The following is a 22,946-nucleotide window of genomic DNA, read 5'->3' on the forward strand; positions in this document are numbered from 1 at the left end:
AAATGGGAAAAGCAAAGGAAAGGAAATGGTGACAAGGGTCAGAGAAGAAATTGGGACACAAATACAAAAGACCTAGTAGAAAAATGTTCAAGAAGGACAGAAAAATCATCAATCAAAAAGAATCAATAACCAAGGAGAATGAAGTATTTTGTTTTAAGGCAAAAAAGGTACCAGTCATCTTGAGGAGAAAAAAAGAGATACGGGACCAAATCCAAATTGAAAGAAATTCTGAAGAGTGACTATAGCAAATACAGGCTCTTCTTCCAAGCAATTTCAAAGAATGAGAAGAAGATAATATAGTAATCTGAGGAATCATCAGGGGAGGTATATATACCTGAGGTCTTGGAAGAAACACACAAGAGACTAAGATTTTTAAAAAGAATGAATATAACTGATGGAACATACCAGAAGAAACAGAGTTTAGGGTTGTACAGTTGGCAAAGACATGGGGATATAAAAATAGAAAGGAGGGAAAAAGAAAGGAATACTTCATCTGGCTCCTAGAAATTATAGCAGCAACAACAAAGGTAAGGCTCATTTCCAGAGCAAGGGAGGGAAATATCTGCTGTCTACTTATTACATTAATACTAACTCGTAAATCTATTAACAACTAATTTGTAAATATCATACAAGCCTACCTACACAGGTTGGATACTAAAGTAGAATAGAGAAGAGCAAAGACAATAAGAATTATAGTACACTGAAACACTCAAAGAAGCTCATTTTATTTCTATTGCAGAGATTAAGAAATTGTGAGATCAAGATTGACATATACACACTACTATATATAAAATAACTAATAAGAACCTACTGTACAGCACAGGATACTCTACTCAATACTCTGTAATGGCCTATATGGGAAAAGAATCTAAAAAAAGGGGATACATGTGTATGTATCACGGATTCACTTTCCTGTACACCTGAAACTAACACAACATTGTAAATCAAATATACTCCAATAAAAAAATTTTAAAAAATAAAATTAAAAAAAACCTAAAATTCATTCAGTTAGGCAACCTGCCCAAGTCAATAGAAAATTAAAAATAAGAATACTAACCTAGAGCTGTCTGACTTCAAAACCTATGCTCTTTATACTTCACACCACACAGAAGTGCACTTTTAGGTTAGGTGTGCAAATATGGAGTGTTTGCAAAATAAAATTATAATTATCAGTAAAATACATATTTTGAAATAAACCAGTAATCACCTATTAGAGGCAAAAGTTCCAAACAATGAAGTTATGAATTTGTTTCTGCTCTTGACCGGTAGGTTCTAGAAGTAAAGTCTCATATTCTTCTTTACGCCCCTGAAAGATTAAGTGGGAAAGATACAAACAGTTTTGAATAGGGGGTGACCAACTAACCCCTTAAATAACAGTAAAGTAAAACAGTGTGAAGAGACAGGAAACTGACAGCAAAAACCTATTTTTTATCTTAAAACATGTTTTCTATGCTCAGAAAACTAGCTGCCAACACATAAGGAACTGTCTGGCAATTCTTATGACTAAGCACGTCTGCTCAGGGCCATTTCTCACATGGGATAGTTTCCAAGAGACACTATGAATCAAAACTAGTGATCCATGAATTCCAGATTTCCATAGCATTTTTATAATAAAAGACACAATATTATTCAAATTGGAACATGAAACATCTGAGAAAAATCTGTTATCTCAGCTAAAATAAAACTATTACCTCGCAAAGGTACATATACAGTAGTCCCCATATGTTCCAAGACTCTCAGGGGATGCCTGAAACTGTAGAGTGTACTGAGCCTTATGTATATACCATGTTTTTTCCTATATGTACGCATCTATGGTAAAGTTAAAATCGGGCACAAGAAGAGATTACTGACAATAACTAATAAAACAATTATAACAATATACTGTAATAAAAGTTATGTGAATGTGGTCTTTTTCTCTCTCTCTCATTGTACAGATTTAATGCCTTTTTCATCTTAACTAACACTTATCATGTACTATGGCTGTAACTTTTGCAGTCTGAGGTGCAACAGCAAAATCAGCATGAATTTCTTTCTCCTTCTTCACAATTTTATGGATAGAAGATTCGTTTTTACCATTGATCTTAGCAACCTCAGCAGAAGATTTTTTTCTTTCTTTATTAAATAGAGAGATTTCACCTCTTCATTAAAGGAAGCACTTTAAAGTTTCTCTTTGGCATATCTGAATTGCCAGCATCACTACTTGTGTGCTTTGGGGCCATTATTAAGTAAAGTAAGGGTTACTTGAACACAAGCACTGCAGTACCCTGAGTGTCAACCTGATAGCCGAGACCCCACAAGTGATGGGATATGGCCGGATACAGTGGACAAAATGATGATTCATGACTGGGCAAGATAAAGCAGGATGGCACGAGACTTCATCACACAGGACTACTAACTGGACACATATTACTGCATGGGTGAAGAATATAAAATATAATTTTCTAAATAATGACAGTTGTGCCCCAAAAGATCAATGGCAAAATACACAAATAGAAAACCCACGTAAATTAGTTCAGCTTTGCCCCTCTGGTGAAGTGCAATTTAATTAATTAACTGACTTAATGACTCAAAAAGGTTCTTTTGAGCACTTGCCATGTATCTAGCACTGTCTTAGATGATGGCAAGGTAAAAAGGCTAAATTATGATCCACGCCTTTAAGGAGCTTAAAAACTAGCAAAGAAAGATTGATTTGCAAAGAATTAAGTAAATTAAAGTGTTAAAAATACTGTGACAGATACACGTGCAGTCTACAGCTGGGGCACAAAGGAAGGCATGTTTGGTTCTACCTGGGGAGGAAGAAACACAGATTCGGAAAATGATTTCTAGAAGACAGCACACTTCTGAACCTTGAAAGTCGAGAAGATATTTATCAGGAAAGGGTATTTTAGGCAGCCTGAACAATGTGAGCAAAGGTAGGGATTTGTGAAATAGCATGGCTTGTTTGGGAAACCAACAATAGTTCAGGAAATTGAGATGCAGGGTGACAAGATATAGAGTTAAGTCACCAGGGGTCAGGTCGTAGAAGACTTCATGTCATGCTAGAAAATTTGGATTATATCCCATAGGCATTTTGTAGCCACTGAAGGAGACTGACATGTTCAGATTCTGTTTTTGAAAGATCACTTTGATGATAGTACAAAAAAGAAAGAAGATGGAGAAGAGGTAAGCCAAATTGGAGGTTACTGCAGTAGCTCAGATGAGATGACGGATTGAGCAAAGGCAATAACAATATAATGATGCAGAGGTGAAGGATCTGAGAGACATTCAGAAAGTAGAGTTGGGACAGAAAAGAATTTAGGATACCTCCTAGTTTTCTGAAGCAGAAACTGGATGATGCCATTTATAAATACAAAGGGAAGATTCAGGAGATATAATAACAAGCTTAGTTTAGTGTTACGGACCTATCTGGGTGGAGATAACCAGGAGAACCTCAAGCTACAAAAATTTAATGGGCTCTTACCTTTAGAGATTATTGAAGCCACAAAAGTGTACATGAGATGAAACAGGTCAAATTTCAACAATTTTGAGGCTGTCACATCATACATAAACTTATTAAAGACTATTTCTAAACTCAGAGCACATATCTCTATAAGTTCTCAATAAATACAAAATAAATAGATTGATAAGTTATAGACTGTTTATATGAAAACAGTTATCTATGGCTGCTAATGAGATCATTCCTTAGTGGCTAAAAGTTTTTTCTAATAAATATTATGATAATGCCACTCTGATGAGAGGATAATATGAACTCCTGTGCAAATGCTTTAGAGTCAATCTTTACAGTACATTCTTTTACAAAGGTAATATTGGTTATTCCTGAAAGATATACGCAAACGAAATCCTTTCCTTCAAAGATTTTACAAGGCAGATATGAAATCTGAGCACATATGGCTTGAAAAATATTTCCATAACTCAGCTAGATACACATTATAAACAAATATATATGACAAAAAAATCACCTGAAGAAAAACAGCATACAATCTCAGTTAAAATGAATAAATGCTCAGTATATCCACAAGAAAAGAAGGGTAAAAATCTGGCGGAATGAACCAGAGACGTCTTCCTGGAGAAGGCAAGTTTTAACCAGATTTATAAAATTGTAAATTTTCTACAAAACAGAATAATGATCAAAGGCAAACAGGAAGGAACCAAAAGTTCTTCCATGAGAAACAGCAAAATGACTATTATACATAACTAGAGGGTTGGGAAGGACCAGGTGAATGAAGATTCTTTGAAACTAGGCTGACAAGTTTTCTCTGCTATGATAGGGTATCAGCAGAAACTCTCAAAAAGGAAGATGATAAAAGCTTTAATTATAAATTCACATGATTCTCATTTTTTTTTTGCACCATAACATCAGACAACAAATGAAACTAATATGTTTTCAGTTTAAGTACAAACTTAAACAAAGCTAGTGTTTAAAGAGTTTCTAAGGTAGTTATTCTTGGCATGGATATATAAGGCATCTCAAAACTTAAATTCTGGTAATATCAATATGCCCATCATTCAGAATCTGTCAAACTTGAAAGCAACATCCTTTTCCCTAAAAGAAGCATCTGCTTATCCTTATGTTCCTTCAAATCTGTGGCAGGAAAAGCAAGCATAGTTTTATGTATACAACTCTGAACTGCTTAGTGTTAAGCTATGGAATACTGTCAGTAAATATTATGGCAAAGTTGCTCATGGACAATTAAACACTTAAGACATTTTAGGCTTTAGAAAACCCAAACTATCTTTGTTAATCTCCAACTTATAATCTTTAGGCCCAAATGTCCAAAAGTCAAATGACACAGTTGTCAAAAAACAATGTATCCACTCATCATTCTTTCTTTAACAATCAACCTTACTGTTGTGAATACTGTCAGAAAGTCCGGCTTAGAAACTCACTAGATGAGCAATTACAAGATGCAAGTTCTAATTTGGCTCCTCTTTGAATTTCTGGTGCAACCCTGGACAAGACAATTTCTGAGACTTTGGTTCAGTTTGGTTTTCTTCCATAAATTTAGGAACTTGAACTAAATGATTAAGATAACTTTAGCCATAAAATTTCATGATTTTTCCCGTCCTTTAGCCCAATATCACCATTTTCTCTATATATAGCCTTTTATTTGCATTTTTATTTTCTATTTTCATTATCATCATATCATAGAGGTCGTTATGAACCAGTTTCCTTACTCATTTTCCTTCCAAAATCTCCACACCCAGACTTATCCCACATATACCATAACTCTCATATTCTCTTTTTTCTTCTACTCTTTTTTGAACCTTGAGTGCAGAGTTGAGTTAATCACAGTATTCTTTTCATAACCCCATTATCTACCCATGACCATTAGCTATGAAAGACCTGCTCTTATTTATTTTCGTTGTTTTCCTCTTCATTCCCAATCGCTCTCTCATTCCCCTTCATTTTGTAGGTTCACATTAAAACATGATATATCCATATACTGGTAAAACATACATTGTTATTTGCATGTATGTGTTTTTGTACTATAGATCCATATCTCTTTTTACTTTCTTAATATAAACCTTGTTTTCTAGATCTACCTATGCTGCTGTTTCTACATCTTTACATGTAAATACATGTTTCTAAATGATGCACAGTATTCCATGGGATGCAATTACCACATTTTACTATCCATTTCCTTAGTGACAGACACCTAGGCCACCTATAATTCCCTACTTCTACAAATAGTCTACTTGTAGACAATCACTAGACATAATCACTAACTTGAAATTAGGGCATACTATTTCTGGAAATGTTTTTATTTAATTCTTTAATAGCATATGCACTGCACACACACACACTATATATATACGAATATGTGTATATATATGTACACACACATACTTTTAAATTATTTTACTATATATGAGAATATGAATATATAACTAAATATATATATATAACTAAAACATACATATACATAATCAATACACACTATTGATTAAAACATTTGAAATGTATATGAATTGCATAATACTGCAGTCTTCTTTTGTACCTTGTTATTACACTCCACATTATATTTTTGACATTGATAACTGGGTCTGATGTAGTATCTCATTATTTAACTTGCATTTTTCTGACTGTTATGACTTCTGAAATGTTTGTTCATATCCTTTGCCCAATAGTCTATGGATTTTTATTTTTATTGATGCTTAGGTAATGTATCCTCAACACTAATACGCTGTCAGTTATGTGCATTGCAAATGTCTTCTCACAGACTGTGGGTTGCCTTTTCATTTGACTTATATTAATTTTTGTAACAGAAGTTTTACATTTTAACATACTCAAATATATCAATCTTTTCCTTTTTGGCTTGCATTTAAATTTTGATTAAGAAGTACTTCCCTAGCAAAATTTATTAAAGGGAGATTTTCAGATATTTTAAAATCTGCAAAGCTTTTGATTTTTACATTTACTTATTTAATCCATAAAACCATATAAATGCCTAAATGTGAAAAGCAAAACTTCACACTTTTTTTTTCCATAGATAGCAACAATTCCTAACATGATTGTTTCCCTACTGATTTATAATGCCACCTCTGTCATGTGCTAAACTATACATATATTCTTCCTTCCGTTCTATGTTGCCAAACTCAAGTTCTTGTAAATAACATTGCATTTTATTCTTCTATAGAATTGTTTTCATAAATGACACTTTACCATTTCATGATGTTAGGATTACCAAGTTTCTCTCTCACATACATATACACACACACTATAGGGGTTTTAATATGAACTCTATTATGACTGATTTTAAAAATATGGGAAGACTTATTCTCATTAGAGAATTTAATGTTCCCAACCAACTAAATTTTCTGTTTAGTTCATCTGTATATCTTGTATTTCCTCGCTGAGACTTTCCATTTCCTTGTTGGGAATGTTTTTCATTTGTTTCAAGCTTATTCATAATTTCTCATTAATGCATTTTATGATGGCTGTTTAAAATTTTTGTCACATAATTTTAACATCTCTGTCATCTAAGTGTTGGGTCTACTGATTGTCTTTTTCATTTGAATTGAGATTTTCCTGATTCTTGGCATGATGAGTGACTTTGATAGAAACCTAACAAATAAGTTTTAGATTATTTTAGTTTATCTCCTCTGATACCTTTCTTTTGGGGGAATAAGGTGCTGTCTTTTACTGCGAGGTAGAGGTAGAAGTCCAAACTCCCTACTAGGCCTTTCTAGGATGGGTACAGGTGCGTACAGGTAGGATGGGTACAGGTGGGTACATAGTTTTTTCCTTTGGTACCTGGCTAGAGTACAGAGATTGTTCAAAGTTTTTTGTCATGCTTGGCTTCTCCTTTCCTGGTCCTTTGGCTAGAAGGAGAAAGTCTCTGTTGGCACTTTTCTTTTTTGGTCTGTGCCTTGTTGGTATTGTCAGATTGCTGGCTTCTTCTGTTCCAACTCTGGGATATATGGGGCAAAAAAGCAAAAACAAACTCAAATCAAAAAGTCAAGGGAACTGACCACAGTGTCATTCCTTGGATCCTGAGGCACCTAGCCAATCTGCTTTCTTCTCTCCACCTTTCGGTCTTCCTATGTTTGTTTTGTATTTATGTCCTGGGGTTTTAGTTGTTCTTAGCAGGAGGAACAGGTGAAAGCACTGATCCATCTTCTCACCATTGATTTTTAATAATAATGTTTACTATAACTCAACACCTAGTTAAACCTTTTTTTTCTCTTTAGTTACTAAGGTTATTATTTCTAACATTTTTCAGAACATGTACACTCATAAACTACTTTGGGTATTTAACTGATATCCAGCTGGAACGAGTCTCCCTGCTTCCATGTTTTGCCTCTCTACAAGTCTATTTTCAATACAGCAGTCAGAGTGATCAATCCCATTAAAATATAAATCGGATCATGTCACTCTTCTGTTAAAACCTATTTCTATTTCATCCATAGTAAAAAATCAAAGTCCTCACAATGGCCTACAAGGCCCCATATCACCTTGTTTCCTACTGTCTGTAACATTTCTGACCTTATCTCCTACTACCCTCTTCCTACTTTACTGTGTTCCAGATATACTAGCGTCAGAAACTGTAAAAGTGGTCCAAAATTCTTCCCTCTCTTATTCACATCTTTGCAACATGATGTTGAAAATCTTCCCATCAAAAGGGGTATCTTTTTCCCTATCCTTTGAATTTGGGTTGACCATGTGACTTGCTTTGCCATGAGAAATTACCAAAAATTGGGTTGGCTAAAAGGTTCGTTCAGTTTTTTCCATAAGATGGCTCTAGTAACACTTAGTTGTCTTTAACTTCATTTGAAACAATTTTATTAGATTGTGACAGCTGTCGTATCAGTGTGCATTTAAAAAAATACATCAAAATTGGTGAATTTTTGTGTAGCCGTTTTAATATTGAAGATGGAAGGAAAAAAGCAACATTTTTGGCATATTATGCTTTATTTACTTCAGAAAAGGTAAAAACGGAACACAAAAAAGATTTGTGCAGTGTATGGAGAAGGTGCTGTGACTGATTGAACATGTCAAACGTGGTTTGCGAAGTTTCGTGCTGGAGATTTCTTGCTGGGCGATCCTCCACCGTCAGGTAGACCAGTTGAAGTTGATAGCGATCAAATCGAGACATTAAGTGAGAACAATCAATGTTACACCACGCGGGAGATAGCCAACATACTCAAAATATCCAAATCAAGCGCTGAAAATCATTTGCGCCAGCTTGGTTATGTGAATTGCTTTGATGTTTGGGTTCCACATAAGTGAAAAAAACCTTGACCATATTTCCACATGCAATTCTCTACTTAAAAGTAATGAAAACGTTCCATTTTTAAAACAAATTGTGACGGGTGATAAAAAGTGGATACTGCACAATAATGTGGAATGGAAGAGATCATGGGGCAAGTGAAATGAACCACCATCAACCACACCAAAGGCCGGTCTTCATCCAAAGAAGGTGATGTTGTGTATATGGTAGGATTGGAAGGGAGTCCTATATTATGAGCTCCTTCCGGAAAACCAAACGATTAATTCCAATAAGTACTGCTCCCAGTTAGACCAACTGAAAGCATTACTCGATGAAAAGCGTCCAGAATTAGTCAACAGAAAATGTATAATCTTCCATCAAGATAATGCAAGACCGCATGTTTCTTTGATGACCAGGCAAAAAACAGTTACGGCTTGGCTGGGAAGTTCTGATTCATCTGCCATATTCGCCAGACATTGCATCTTCAGATTTCCATTTATTTCAGTCTTTACAAAATTCTCTTAATGGAATGAACTTCAATTCCCTGGAGGACTGTAAAAGACATCTGGAATAGTTCTTTGCTCAAAAAGATAAAAAGTTTTAGGAAGATGGAATTATGAAGCTGCCTGAAAAACGGCAGAAGGTAGTGGAACAAAAGGGTGAATACGTTGTTCAATAAAGTTTTGGTGAAAATGAAAAATGTGTCTTTTATTCTTATTTAAAAACCAAAGGCACTTTTTGGTCAACCCAATATGATCCAAGAGAGACTTGGAAAGTATTTGTACGTTGGGATTTGCTCTCTTGCTATTCTGGGGAATGGCCAAGTGAAGAAGTAAGATGTGCCTTGTTGACCTGGTGAAGAGACTGCCAATTGCCAGACAGGTTTATCATCTGCTGCCAACTACTAGACCATGCTGCTAGCAGACCGACCAGCTGGCTAGAGACAAATAGACAAGTTCAGTAGATATCAGCCCTGCAGGCCCAGACCAGAAAGCCTGTTCTCTTCTCTCCCAAATCATAATCTAAATAAGTTATTGTTTTGAGTCACCAAGTTTTGCAATGGTTTGTTACTCAGAAATAGATAAGAGGCATCTAGCTTCCTCGCTGTTCCCCAAGCACATTTCCACCTCTGCAATGGCAAGTTCTTTACTCTAGACACTTTCCCTGTATTGCATGGATTATTTGTTCACATCCTTCAAGTCTTTGTTCAAATCTCAACCTCTTAGGGAGGCTTACTTTGAATACTCTACTAAAAATAAACTGCAACTTCACCACTGTCCCTAGCACTCCAGATCTCTCATCCTGATCTTTTGTTTTGTTTTGTTCTTCTCTAGCACTAATTGTCTCCTAACCTACTGAGATACTGTGTTTATTGTCTGCTTGCTCCTGCTGGATGTAAGTTCCAAAAGGACAGAAGTCTTCAACTGTATTATACATTGATATACCCCAGGTGTAGAGCCTGGCAATAGTAGATGCTTGCTAGATATTTATTAAATAAATGGATTCAATGTTTCAGAGATGTCTGTTAGATCAAGTTGTTAATCACATAAATCATATCTTCTATATCTATCAGTCACTTAAAGATTTAAAATCCTTACTATGATTATGGACTTGTTCTGCCACGCCTTATATTTCTGTCAGTTTATGCTTTAGGGTCTAGTGTTTTTATCATAAAACAATTTTAAAAGGAAGTTTAAAAAAATGTATAACAAAACATTCAACCAAGTTGGCATTTCTTTTAAATGTCTTAATTAGATAAGATTCACTTTAATTTCTTTAGTAGTACTAAAATTTTATTTAATAATAACAATAAACAATAATAACATCCAAGACTAACTTACGGCTAACTATTATGTATTTACTGTTCTAAAACTGCTCTAATTGTAATGTTCAACGAAGAAGTAGCCTTTTTCACAGTGGAAAGTGAATAAGAATTTAACTAATAAATATAGCACATCCATGTAATAGTATACTATATAATGTTATGGTTGATAATATTGATATGATATTCATATAATCTATAAGAAAAAACAATTAGGCTATTAGACAGTGTGTATATCATCCCCCCTTTTTTAAACTAAAATACTTAAATACACAAACCTAAATTATACATTTAAAAAGTTAATAATAGTTAACTCTAAATAATGGAATTATGAGATTTTTATTTTCCACTTAAAAAGAGTTGTATAATAAAGAATTTGTCTGGTCTTTGTCTAAGTTTCTAGGATGGAGAATATAAACCCTTGGAATTTCCCAAGTAATAGCAGTATCTTTGTTATTCATGGTAGGCACTTGGGACTACCCCTAAGTTTATGCTAATGAAATGACTCACGGTAGGCCCCATGTAATTAGAGGGTTGGAGCTTTGAGCCACATGATATAGGCCCAACCTCCTGACTCTCAGGGAGGGAAGAAGGTCTGGAGACTAAGTTCAATCAAGTGATCAATTATTCATTCGATCAGTCATAATACTTAAAATTCAGCTTATTCATATAAGGTTTTGCTCTATGATGCAGTCATTATAAATACTATTTAATTAGAATATAAATTTATTTACATTGAATATAAGTCAAATGCACATAATGAAACTCCAATAAAAACTCAGGACACTGAGGCTTAGGTGAGATTCCTGGTTAGCGAACACACTGCTGTGCCAGGATGTTGACACACCCTGATTCCATGGGCAGAGGACACAGAAGCTCTGCTTTTGGGACCTTCCTAGATCTCACCCAGTTAAGTCTCTTCTTTTGGCTGGTTTTGATTTATGTCCTTTATAATAAAATTTTAATCACAAGTATGGTGCTTTCCTGAGTTTTCTGAGCCATTTTCAAGAACTATTGAGCCTGGGGGTTAGTGAGAACACCCACATTTGTATTCAATTGGTCAGAGGTATGAGTGGCCTGGGGACCCCTGAACTTGTGGCTGGCATCTGAGTGAGTGTAGTCACATTGGGGATTGTGCTCTTAACCTGTGGAGTCTGTAATAACTTACTGTCAGAATTGTACTGCAATTTGATATATTTTCATACTATCTAAAGTATTACTATTACTATTATAATTTAAAAAGCCACTTCTATTTTGAAAAAAAGAAGAAGATCTTGCAATTATATAAATCATTAGTATTTTAAATTGCAAAATCAATAACTTTGAAAGAAATAAGAAGAACTAAATAAGAGCCAACAAGTAAAAATGGCTAGGGGAAAAGAAGGTAAATTTATTAAATTAAATTTAAAAGTTCATGAAGGTAATAAGAGAAAAATATGAAAACTGGTATATAAAATTTTGTAAAATAAAAAATAATTTCGTGAAATAAGTTTTCCTTCAAAACAAAACCAATATAATGCATTTGCAGGGCAAAATACATGATGGTGGGAAAAATAAATAGCAAGGTTCATTTAACAAACAGTAACTTACAAGTTTTGTAAAATATAAATTTACATTACAATTTAAAGATATTTCTACATGACAGAATCACAGCAAAAAACCTTATATGACTAAGCTTCTGAATTTTAAGTATTATGACTAAGGGGAATGAAATGTGAAAAAATGTTTTTTTTGTCATTTAGAGTTTTTCCCGTGAAGTCTATTGATGCAATGATTTTTAAACCACTGGACCATAATATAGACATACGGTATTAAGTTGCCTGGTTTTTAAAAACCCCTTATTGGCTGCCTTCTCCTCCCCTTCCCTATCTCACTTCCCCACTCCTCTCCTGGTATTACCTCTACTGGTATTACCTCTAAATAAACTACGTGCTTTCAAACTCTTAGGGTCTGCTTATGGGAGAATACAAAGAAAGATATGTGTAGAAACATTTTTTAAGAGGACTGATTTTCTTTCTCTCTTTTTTTTTTTTTTTGAGCTCTAAAATCCGTATAAACATTTATTCTGCCCCTGCCTGGCGGTGGGGAAGAAGGGATCCGGGAATTGGGGATCTGTGGGCCATTACAGACAGCCCCCGGAGGTGGGCGGGGCTCTGGTGGGAAGACAGTGTCCAGAGGCCAATGGGCCCTGGGGTGTTCAGAAGGCAAGGCCCTGGGGGCTGATGGAGGGGCTGGCTTGGTTCCCAGAAGTCCCAGGAAGAGGACTGACTTTCTTCCATAAGCACTAGTTTTGCCATCATGGAACAGCCCTTCACATATATGTATTACAGTTGTTGCCTGACTGATAGTCTTGATTTCAGTTTCTTCTTGTCCCAAAAGATCATGCACACAAGAAGCTACTGACAGCAGCTTAAAAGGGAGGAAAAAATAAAAACACTCACGGGAAAAATTATGACACCAGTGCTTCCCCTGAAGAAAAGTAATTATTAATAAAATAACAAAAATCATTTTTGAAAATACCTAAGTTGTTTTCGGAGTTGCTCGATTTCCACATTTTGTTCAGTTACTGTTTTCAAAAAGTGTTGATTAGTCTGCGAAAAGAAAAAAAATAGAAACATTCAGTATCAGAACATTTAAAACTGTATCTTTAAAGACTAACTACAGGGTATATGAGTAGAAATAAATGAAATGAAGTCATGATAATAATTAGATTTTTTAATGATAAAATATAACCCTGGCCATCCTTCTGTGCCTTCACTACTTCAGTGGACACCTGCTTCACTTCAAACTACCTGCATTTGCATTTCTGTATCCTCTGGCTTTTTCTGACCTTCTGAGCCTCCTTTGCTCACCAAACTATGCAGAAGGCTATATAGGTGGTGTAGAATTCATGCCCCCAGCCTGTTCTGTAAGAGCCCCAAAACAATGACCGAATGGAATTGGTGGGTAAAAATCCCCAACTCCCATGCCCTGTGGTGGAATAACTGAGGCTGTTTCTTTACTGGCTTCCACAGTTCAGCAGTGGGATTAAGTTTCAGTTACCCACAGTGTTAATTTGCTTGATTGTTAAAAATCCGTTATTGGCTACCTTCTCTTCCCTTCCTAGTCTTGTTTCTCCACTCCCCTACTGGTTTTTCATGGTATTATCTCCCAAATAAATGACATGCTCTGGAACCCTTTCCTCCGGGTCTGCTAATGCTAAAGTAAGTTATGAAGCAGTCTTCCAACTGTAGAATAAAATTTTCTAAGGGAATTGATTATCTTCTCTAAGTGCTGGTTTTACCCCAACTTCATATTTTTAATACACTTTTCTATTTCCCTCTACTTGGGATGTCCTCATTCAGCCAGCATTCATCCCTGCATAACCTGTGTGGTCACTCTAAGGCAAAACTGATTGCTTCCTTTCTGCATTTTGATAAAACTTTACATATACTTTTACAATGCACATTGCACCGTACTTAAGTACTATGTTTAAAGTCTACGTATATTCCTGGCTACAACATGTGCCTGTTTTCGAAGACCAGCTGCACCCAGAACTCCCAGCATCTAGCACATGATTCAGTACATTCTAAGCACTTATACCTTTGAGGAATGAATGAGTGAATGAATGAATGCCTTAACTGAGACATGAAAGAGAGTCTGAGGACTGCATCTTTATCTTTATCTCGGGAAGTAAACTACTCCAGAACAGAATTTAGTATTCAATTCACAGACCACAATTTAAGAGACCAATTATGGCATGCAGAGAAAGAGGGATACAATAATGAAAGGTAGGTAAATTACACCACACCTGAAAAGTTAAAACAAAAAACTGTAACACTGGGCATGAGTTACAACAGACATATGATTATATGCAAATAATTGAAGGGTTGACTTAAAAAAGAATTGAGCTTGTTCTATGTTACTCCCAAAGATAAAACCATATGTCAGTGGGAGGAAGCCTGGTAAGAGAGATTTTAGCTTTCTAATAATCAGAGTTCAAAGGAACAGGCTCTTTGGGGAAATGACAAGATCTCTTACAGGAGATATTCAAAGCAGAGGCTAGAGGATCATCTAAACTGTAAAGCATTTAATAGAAGGATGCCTATATCACTTGAGGGAAAGGATGATCTTTAATATCATTTCAAATTCTCCTGTAAAGCTATCTCAACGACTTCAGACCAAATTGATTCCCTTTTATAATGTTTATAATGTACCATTCATGTTTTACTATATATAGTCTTGGAACTGGCATAATTAATGCTTGTGATTTTTATTATTTGGGAGCACCTTAAAGGTAGATTATGTAGAGTAATTAGCAGAAGTATAAATTAGAATCGTGAATTTTAAGAAGCTGGTGTTGGGAACAAACACACATAACTTGCTAGCAAGCCTAGTAAGAGCTCAACAACTGCATCTGAATATGGCTTTATGATGCTCTGTATTTACGATCACAAAAAAATTATATACTATACCTATACTATAGAATCTGGAGATTCATAAAGGTTCAGAGAATCCCTTTCAATCATCTATCTTAGTGCCTTATTCACCGATTATTTCATATGTCATTTCTGTTTTTCCAACTAGACAGGGGCTTTGTGGATAGATACACATTTCTTTTGCAACTAGAGAAACTATAGCAGTAGAAGGAACTTAGTATGCAATTAACAAATATTTTTGAGTTACTTTATAGAGATGAGTAAGTCTCAAGAAAAATATGATTTCAGTAAAGAGAATTTCTAGGAAATGTAAACTCTTATTGCATCTACAATAAAGATAAATAAATATAAAGTTGTATTTTTAGGTACCATTCGGGTCAGGGCATTTTACCTTCTGCATGTCACTAAAGTACATTGGTTATAAAAGATTTTATTTATTTGTTATATACTCATCAATTTATTGTACATCTATAGGAGCCTATTCATTTCATGAGTTTATTCATGTAATCAGAAAACTTTTTAATGGAAATTATTTGATTTTGACTCAAACTTGCTCCTATGACCATGCTCTGAATGCTCTTTGAGACTTTACAAAATCTTTACTATCACTTAAACCTCCTTTACACTTAGTAGAGTCATGTTTAATACCTTAACGATTGATACATTAAGAAAAACTCAAGTCTTAAAAATTTCTCTTAGCCAATTTCCTCTATTTTAACAACCAGGGTAGTCTTTTCTTTGCTCTTTATAACACAATGCTTAATCCAACTTGTCACTTTCTTATCACTTTTATTGTATCCATAGCTTATTATTCTTAGTTTTGGCCTAAAACTATGAATGCCTTAGAAATTTTTAAAGTATGTCCTGTAAATATTCAAATGTTTTTCTATGACTTATATCAGAATGATTTGGGGCTGTATATAATAAAATATGGGCCCTGTGGTACAAAATACCAAAGGATTATGTAATCTGCACAATTCTAGGAAATACTGAAAAAAAGAATAAACAAATGTTATGGTAGGTTAAACTATTAATGTCATGTAGAAACGGGATTTCTTTTTTTTTTTTGCGGTACGTGGGCCTCTCACTGTGTGGCCTCTCCCGTTGCGGAGCGCAGGCTCCGGACGCGCAGGCTCAGCGGCCATGGCTCACGGGTCTAGCCGCTCCGCGGCATGTGGGATCTTCCCGGACCGGGGCACGAACCTGCGTCCCCTGCGTCCCCTGCATCGGCAGGCGGACTCTCAACCACTGTGCCACCAGGGAAGCCCAGGATTTCTTAATTATGGAAGTCAGTCATCATTTTATTTTGGAGTACTTTAATACTATTTTAAAACTCTAAGAAGTATATTATCAAAAATTATAAGTGATTAGAAATTCCAAATGTTAACATAAGTAAAATAGGGAGAAATTTATTTAATAATTTTTTACATGTTAAAGGAGAAAGTTTTTTTAAGTACGATAAAATTGGATAAACTTACCTTTGATGGCACAACTCCACTCTTAAACAAAGACATTTTTATTAGGTACTACCCTGCTAATTCTGAATTAGCAGGGAAACTAAGCAAAATGAAGAAAGGAAAGAGAGGAAATTACCTGGGATGTCATAATCCTATTATTCAACAATGAGGTGAAATAAAATTCCAAGAAGGAAAGGAAGAGAATAAGAAAATAAAAGTGAGAGGTGGGGAGAAAGATAAAGAGCAGATCTCAGAAGGTTAATTTTATTTCTTTTGGGAGAAAATTAAAGGGAAATTTAGGTGTAGCAATTTAGGTGAGTGGTGGTCAATCAACTAACAAATGATTCTTAGTGTTCTATTTTTTTTAAGGATTTGGGTTACCATTTGTCTAAAAGTTCCACCATTCTTAGTGTATACCTAACTATGTTCTAGATGAAATACTAAGAACAAAGCATGAGTCCTACTCTTGAGGAGCTCACAGTCGAAATTACTCTCAGGAAATCTTACCAAGGACTCTTAAGAGTATTTTCGGATTAGGATATATTTCAGATAGATGTTAGCTTTAAATCTCTGGAAACCAGCGTGAACCCTCATGTCATGCTGCTGAATGTGAAAGAAAAAGACAGATAAAAAGAAAAGAATACTGCTCACCTATTTTAATTTCAAGTATTTTTTTCTTGTTGATTTGCCTTAGCAAAAATAAACATTATTACTTATAGTGACAATTTCTAGTTTATATAACAAGTGCATTAAATGGATATTTTCACTTACCATTTCTGTGGTCTCATTAGTTACATGAAGTTGCTTGGTCAGTTGTTGAAAATTGGTCAGCTGATCCTGTAGTAGGAAGAGGGAATACATAAATAGCATTTTGTTTGCAACCCATACTTAAAATTAAACTAAAATCAAGGCTAAAATCATTATGCCTAAATCTAGATGACATCAATTGTATTTCTTCTCACAAGTACTGTGTGAATTAACAGTTGAAGAAATAAAAAGATAAAAATTTTTAATGATTACAAAATTAAATAAGGTGGCAATGTGGAAACTAATGTAGCTATTTATGTTTTATGTGAAATCATTATTTCTAGAAATCAATCCATTAGTAGATAGATATGCTAGAGACACCTTACCCAATATTGACAAACAATATTCAAACCTATTCAAAACCTACAGTACAAACCACAGCACAGGAGTTATTGTGCCTTTCCTCCTTCTTTAAAATTCTCATGGCTTGAATGCCCCACAAGTTTTAAATTTTTTGATTATCTGTTATGATCGGATTAAACATCATATGTCAGATGACAGATTTCAAGATTGATGGATAACTAGGGAAATAAGGACAGAGTATTATTTGTTAAGTTGTATACAAAAACAAACAAACAAACAAACACAAAAAAACCCTAACTGCAGGGACTTCCCTGGTGGTCCAGGGGTTAAGAATCCGCCTTCCAATACAGGGGACATGGGTTCAATCCCTGGTCGGGGAACTAAGATCCCACTTGCTGAGAGGTACAGCCAAAGAAAAAAAAGGAAAGAAAAAAACCCTAATTGCAAAGCTATAGCATAAGAATGATCTTATTCAAGCGGAAAAAAATTCCCTAAACCTAATGGCTTAGTTGATTAACCTAATGAAAAAACAGCCTTAAAAGAACAAACTTATATTAGAAACGGTTTCCAGATCTCAGAGGTAAGTGTTACGGCACAGACTACATGTGAATTATTTTCAAACCAGGGCATGTACAGAAAAATCATTTTGTAAGCTGCAAAGCATCATTAAGTATTATTATGACTTCTTTAGGTAGAAATTCCTAGTTACAGTGATAATAATAGGAACAGTCATAAACTGGAATTTGAAAAGTCTATAAATGAGAGTTGAAGAGAGGCATGATAACCAGTATATTTAGACAGCTGCCTTCTCAAAAATCCACAGCAAAGGAATCAGAATTGGAATTTCTCCATAGATTTCAATGTACCTAGCAGAAAAAGAATCAATGGAAAGATAAGGGAGGTAGATTTTCCAATGGAATGGATGGTCTTGTGAGATAGTACGTTCTTGTCAACAGAGGTATAAAGCAAAAGCTATATGTTCACTTTAAAAGAATATAAAATGATTCTTGCTTTGGATAGAAAGAAGTCCTTAATAACCATTAAGAGCCTTCCTATTGTAAAATCCTATTCTGCTTAATTTATGTTAGACAAATTTCACATTTTAGAAAAAGGTCACATTTAAGGTTGTTAACATTTTCATTTCCCAAGTGTTGTCATCACATTTGAGCAGGCTTCTTCACTGTCCATGGTCTAATGATTAGTCTTTGTCTTTTTTAACCAGGTAAAAAAATCAAGAATATAAAAGTTTTGGAGATCCATTTACACATAATAATCTTAGAGCTGCTTATTAGCACTAAATACAGCTATCGTTGCTAATCACATTATAAAACCCTATGCACACTAGGCACAGTTTTGATTATCTTATGTGTTCAAAAGATTTCTAACCACTGAAGATCAATTTACTGCCAACATAAATAACGCGGTAGAGACTTAGGCATTCTTCTCCAAAACTGAGTTTCTCCAGAATGCAACTTCTTACTGATATACAAGAAAACCATGAAATCCAAGATTACCTTTTGTTTTTGACTTTCAACTACATGAATCTGGGCCTCAGTCATATGTTCCTGGTAAAGTTTCTGTAGTCTGTCCAGCTCCTGAGAAACAGTCTGCCAGAGTTCTACAGCCTGAGTTTTTTCCTATAAAAGAAGAACATTTCAGAACTCATTAAATTATCAGCACGCTACTGCATAGTACAAATAAATCATATTCTTTTACAGAATGAGTTCTTGTATATAAAGTCACAAAATAAAAATAGAACTTGTCTAAGATCGTATAGTTGAAATATTTTTGATGATATAAAGTTGTAAATAAAATTATTTAGAGGGACTTCCCTGGTGGCACAGTGGTTAAGAATCTGCCTGCCAATGCAGGTGACGCAGGTTTGAGACCTGGTCCGGGAAGTTCCCACATGCCACGGAGCAACTAAGCCCATGCGCCACAACTACTGAGCCTGCGCTCTAGAGCCCACAAGCCAAAACTACTGAAGCCCGTGCACCTGGAGCCCGTGCTCCGCAATGGGAGAGGCCACTGCAATGAGAAGCCCACGCACCACAACGATGAGTAGCCCCGCTCGCTGCAACTAGAGAAAGCCCGTGTGCAGCAATGAAGACCCAACGCAGACAAAAATAAATAAATTAATTAATTAATTTAAAAAATTATTTAGAGAATAAACCTAAAGATGAAAATTCCTTACTTTGAAATTTTCTTTTTATTCAGATTTAATAGCTAAAATTAAAACCCTTCAATCACTTTCTTGTTTCAGAAAGTGTAAGCCATAGAAATTACTGATGAAAACTGTCCCTGGTAAAGTACAAGAGGTTTTTTTCTGACTGCTAAAGTAATAAATGTTTATCATAGAAAATTAGGAAAGTACAGAAAAATAGAGAAGAAAATAAAATTACCTAATATTTTTTAGCACCTGATAATAAATACTGCTAACATCTGGATATAAACATCTTTATGAATGTTGGATGTAGTCTTGTTTATAAATGTGATTGGGGGGGAGAATTCTGTATTTTTTTTTCTTTAAAAAAACTGGGAAACACATAGTGTGCTGTTTGTATTGTCTATTTTTCACCTGGAATTTTATAATGAGAATTTTTTCAGGTCATTAACTATTCTTTCAATATAGTAATTCTCAAAAGTGATATGGGGACCCTTGAAGAAAAAATTTTGTTCATAATAATATGAAGACATTATTTGCCTTTTTCACTATCATCCTCTCATGAGTGTACAGTACAGTTTTCCAAAGTTTATATGATGTACTGTGTGATGTTGTCATTGCTCTGATGGCTACTAAAATGCACTCTTATGCTCCCATTTGTTTCTAAAAATGTCTTAGTTTTAATTAGTAATATGATAAATACCCCACACAAAAAAAACCTCTTTGGAGTCCTCAATAATTTTTAAGCATACTGAAGTGGGGTCCTGAAACCAAAACGGTTGAGAAACTTTAAGCTAGCATATAAAAAGCATTATTCTCTTTTTTTCTTTTTTGCATGTACTTTTTAAAAATTGAAGTATAGTTACCTCAGCAAGCTGTTGACAGAATTAAGAAGAAACCTTCATCTCTTTGTCCCTAAAGCCCAAGCTTTTAAATCCCAGGTCAGAGCTAATTCTCTCAGTTTTAGTAAGTAGGTAAGAAGGTGTAGTGAAAAGATATGCATTTTTGGAACAAAATGAGTATACATTTCAAATAAATATACACTTATAAGCTTTAAGGAAACTATTTCTGAGGCATAACATGCATTCAGAAACACACAAATCATAAATTTGTACAGTGAGTGCACCCATGTAACCCGCACCCAGTTCAAGAAAGAGAACATGATTACCAGCAGCTAGAAGCCAGTTGCCCCTTTCTTACAGATACTACAATCCTCCCAAAATAACCTTTATCCTGACTTTTAAAATTATTGATTAGTTTTGCCTAAAATGTATGTAGTTTAAAAATATGTAGACAAAAGCAGAATCTGGAGCCAGAATTTGGGTTGGATTTCTAATTCTGGCTGAATGACCCTGTACAATTCATTTTATTTCCTTAAGACTGCTTTCTTTTCAATAGAATAGTCATAAAAATGCCTCATAACTCAAAAGACTGCAGTTTCCCAAATGTGCCTGATGGTAAGAGTCATCTGGACTACAAAGAAAGCCCAGATTCTCCTAAGCCAGTGGTTCTCAAAGGACTAGCATCAATACCTTAGAACCTGTGAGAAATGTAAATTACTGAGCCATATCCTAGACTTCTTGAATCAAAAACCTGGGGGAGGGGGTGACAATCTTTATTTCAGTAAGCCCTCGGGTGATTACGATACACACCAAAATTTGAGAACCACTGTACTAATGTATAACGCATCATTTGGATAAAACACAATGTAAGTGATTCCACATTTTTAGGTTTTTAAACTACTTCCAATTTTTCACTATCAAAACATTACTATAATGAATATATTTATTCATATATTTTTATATACTGTTTCTTAGGACAGATTCCTAGAATCTATGTGATGTCACCATCTAATTAATTGGTTAAAGGATATGAACATTTCTAGGGCTCTTACTGCCAAACTGCCCTCCAGAAAGATTTTTACAAATCACACTATAATAGGAGAACAAAATACTCCAAACTAAAAATATTTAGTTAGGTACTTGATATTGTACTAGTGCTACTGGCTCCCAAAGCAACTGTACTTGAGATACACAGAACCTTTTGCACCTAATTTTAATTTTTAATTTTAATGCTTTATCATGCTGTTTAGTAATAATAATGATAAAGATGATAAAAATAATAGGTAGATTTATGAACTCACACATGTGCTAGGCATTACCCTATGTGCTTAATGGGGATTCAAAATTTTAATTACCATAAGAACTCCATAAAATAAGAATTATTATAATCTCCATTTATAAATGAAGAAGGTGAAGCACAAAGAAGTTTCCCAAGATCATAGAGCTACAAAGTAGAATGGGGACCAAACTCAAGAAGTTTGGCCAAACTTTTCTTCCAAAAGCTTGTGTGTTTCACAAGAGTAGGAGCCAACATTCTGCACTGTATATGATAAATACTAAGCACAGTGCCTCATATATAATAGACACCGAATAAATATCTGTGGAATGGATGAAGGTATTTGAATCTTCTGTTAAATTCTCTAGACTTATTACTTTAATAAAGCATAATATAATAAAGAATTCTCCCTCTTTCTCTCAATTTTCTACTATAAATTGTATTTTATTGAGTTTTAAATTTATTCAGTTTGGATTCACCTAATCTTCACGCATGACACAAAGGGCTTTCAATCTAGTGATGGATACCAAAACAATTGTATATGTTTTACTAGAACTTAATAATAAATTTAATAAACATGTATGAATAAGTAATAAGCAGAATTAACATCTGACATTACTATTTTATGGATTTATTAACATTTTTCTATTATTCATACTTTATAAAATTGCCAAAACTCTCACTCAGTTAAAATTCCATACTTAATATACAAAATATATTGCAGATATTGTGGCAAAATTTGTTTTTAACAAATCTCCTTTTTCATTTTTGACTGGTCAAACTTGTACCTCACCAAAGCTTCTGTGAAGTAATGATCCAAAATGTAGCAAAAAGGTAGGACCCCATCTTCAGAAAAATAATATGTACCAAGTAAGATGAAGATGGAGAAAGGCAAAGACAGGAGAAGATAGGAGGAGAAAGAGGTGAGAAAAGAGAGAACAAGTGTGGTTTAAAAAAACAAAGAACAAAATTTAGCAATACAAATTATAGCAACAACAACAACAAAAAGAAATTATAGCAACAAAAGTACTACAGGGAGATGCTTTTAAGACATAAGATTTGTAGTTTCAAAAAAAGAAAAGAAAACAAAAAATGAATCCTATCTAGTTTTGCACTCTTTTTTCTTTTTATAAATTAAACAAATTT

At 34.4% G+C, this 22,946-nt stretch overlaps 1 protein-coding gene across 7 annotated transcripts in view; it reads right to left on the minus strand.

Annotated features, from left to right (window-relative positions):
* The window catches only part of SCLT1 (sodium channel and clathrin linker 1), a 259,944-nt gene that overhangs the window by 140,495 nt on the left and 96,503 nt on the right, over positions 1-22,946 (minus strand). For all 7 annotated transcript variants that reach the window (XR_003432283.1, XR_003432284.1, XM_027103710.1 and 4 more), the window contains 3 exons: positions 19,033-19,155; positions 17,180-17,245; positions 13,054-13,124 (listed from right to left, as the gene is read on the minus strand). Coding sequence is in view for 5 of the 7 variants with exons in the window: in XM_027103710.1 (XP_026959511.1) it covers positions 13,054-13,124; positions 17,180-17,245; positions 19,033-19,155 (260 nt within the window). In the remaining 2 variants the exon portion in view is untranslated. The remainder of the gene's footprint in view (positions 1-13,053; positions 13,125-17,179; positions 17,246-19,032; positions 19,156-22,946) is intronic.

Source organism: Aethalodelphis obliquidens, unplaced genomic scaffold, assembly GCF_003676395.1.
Source record: "Aethalodelphis obliquidens isolate GAN/ISIS:26980383/991018 unplaced genomic scaffold, ASM367639v1 scaffold6, whole genome shotgun sequence".
NCBI lineage: Eukaryota > Metazoa > Chordata > Mammalia > Artiodactyla > Delphinidae > Aethalodelphis > Aethalodelphis obliquidens.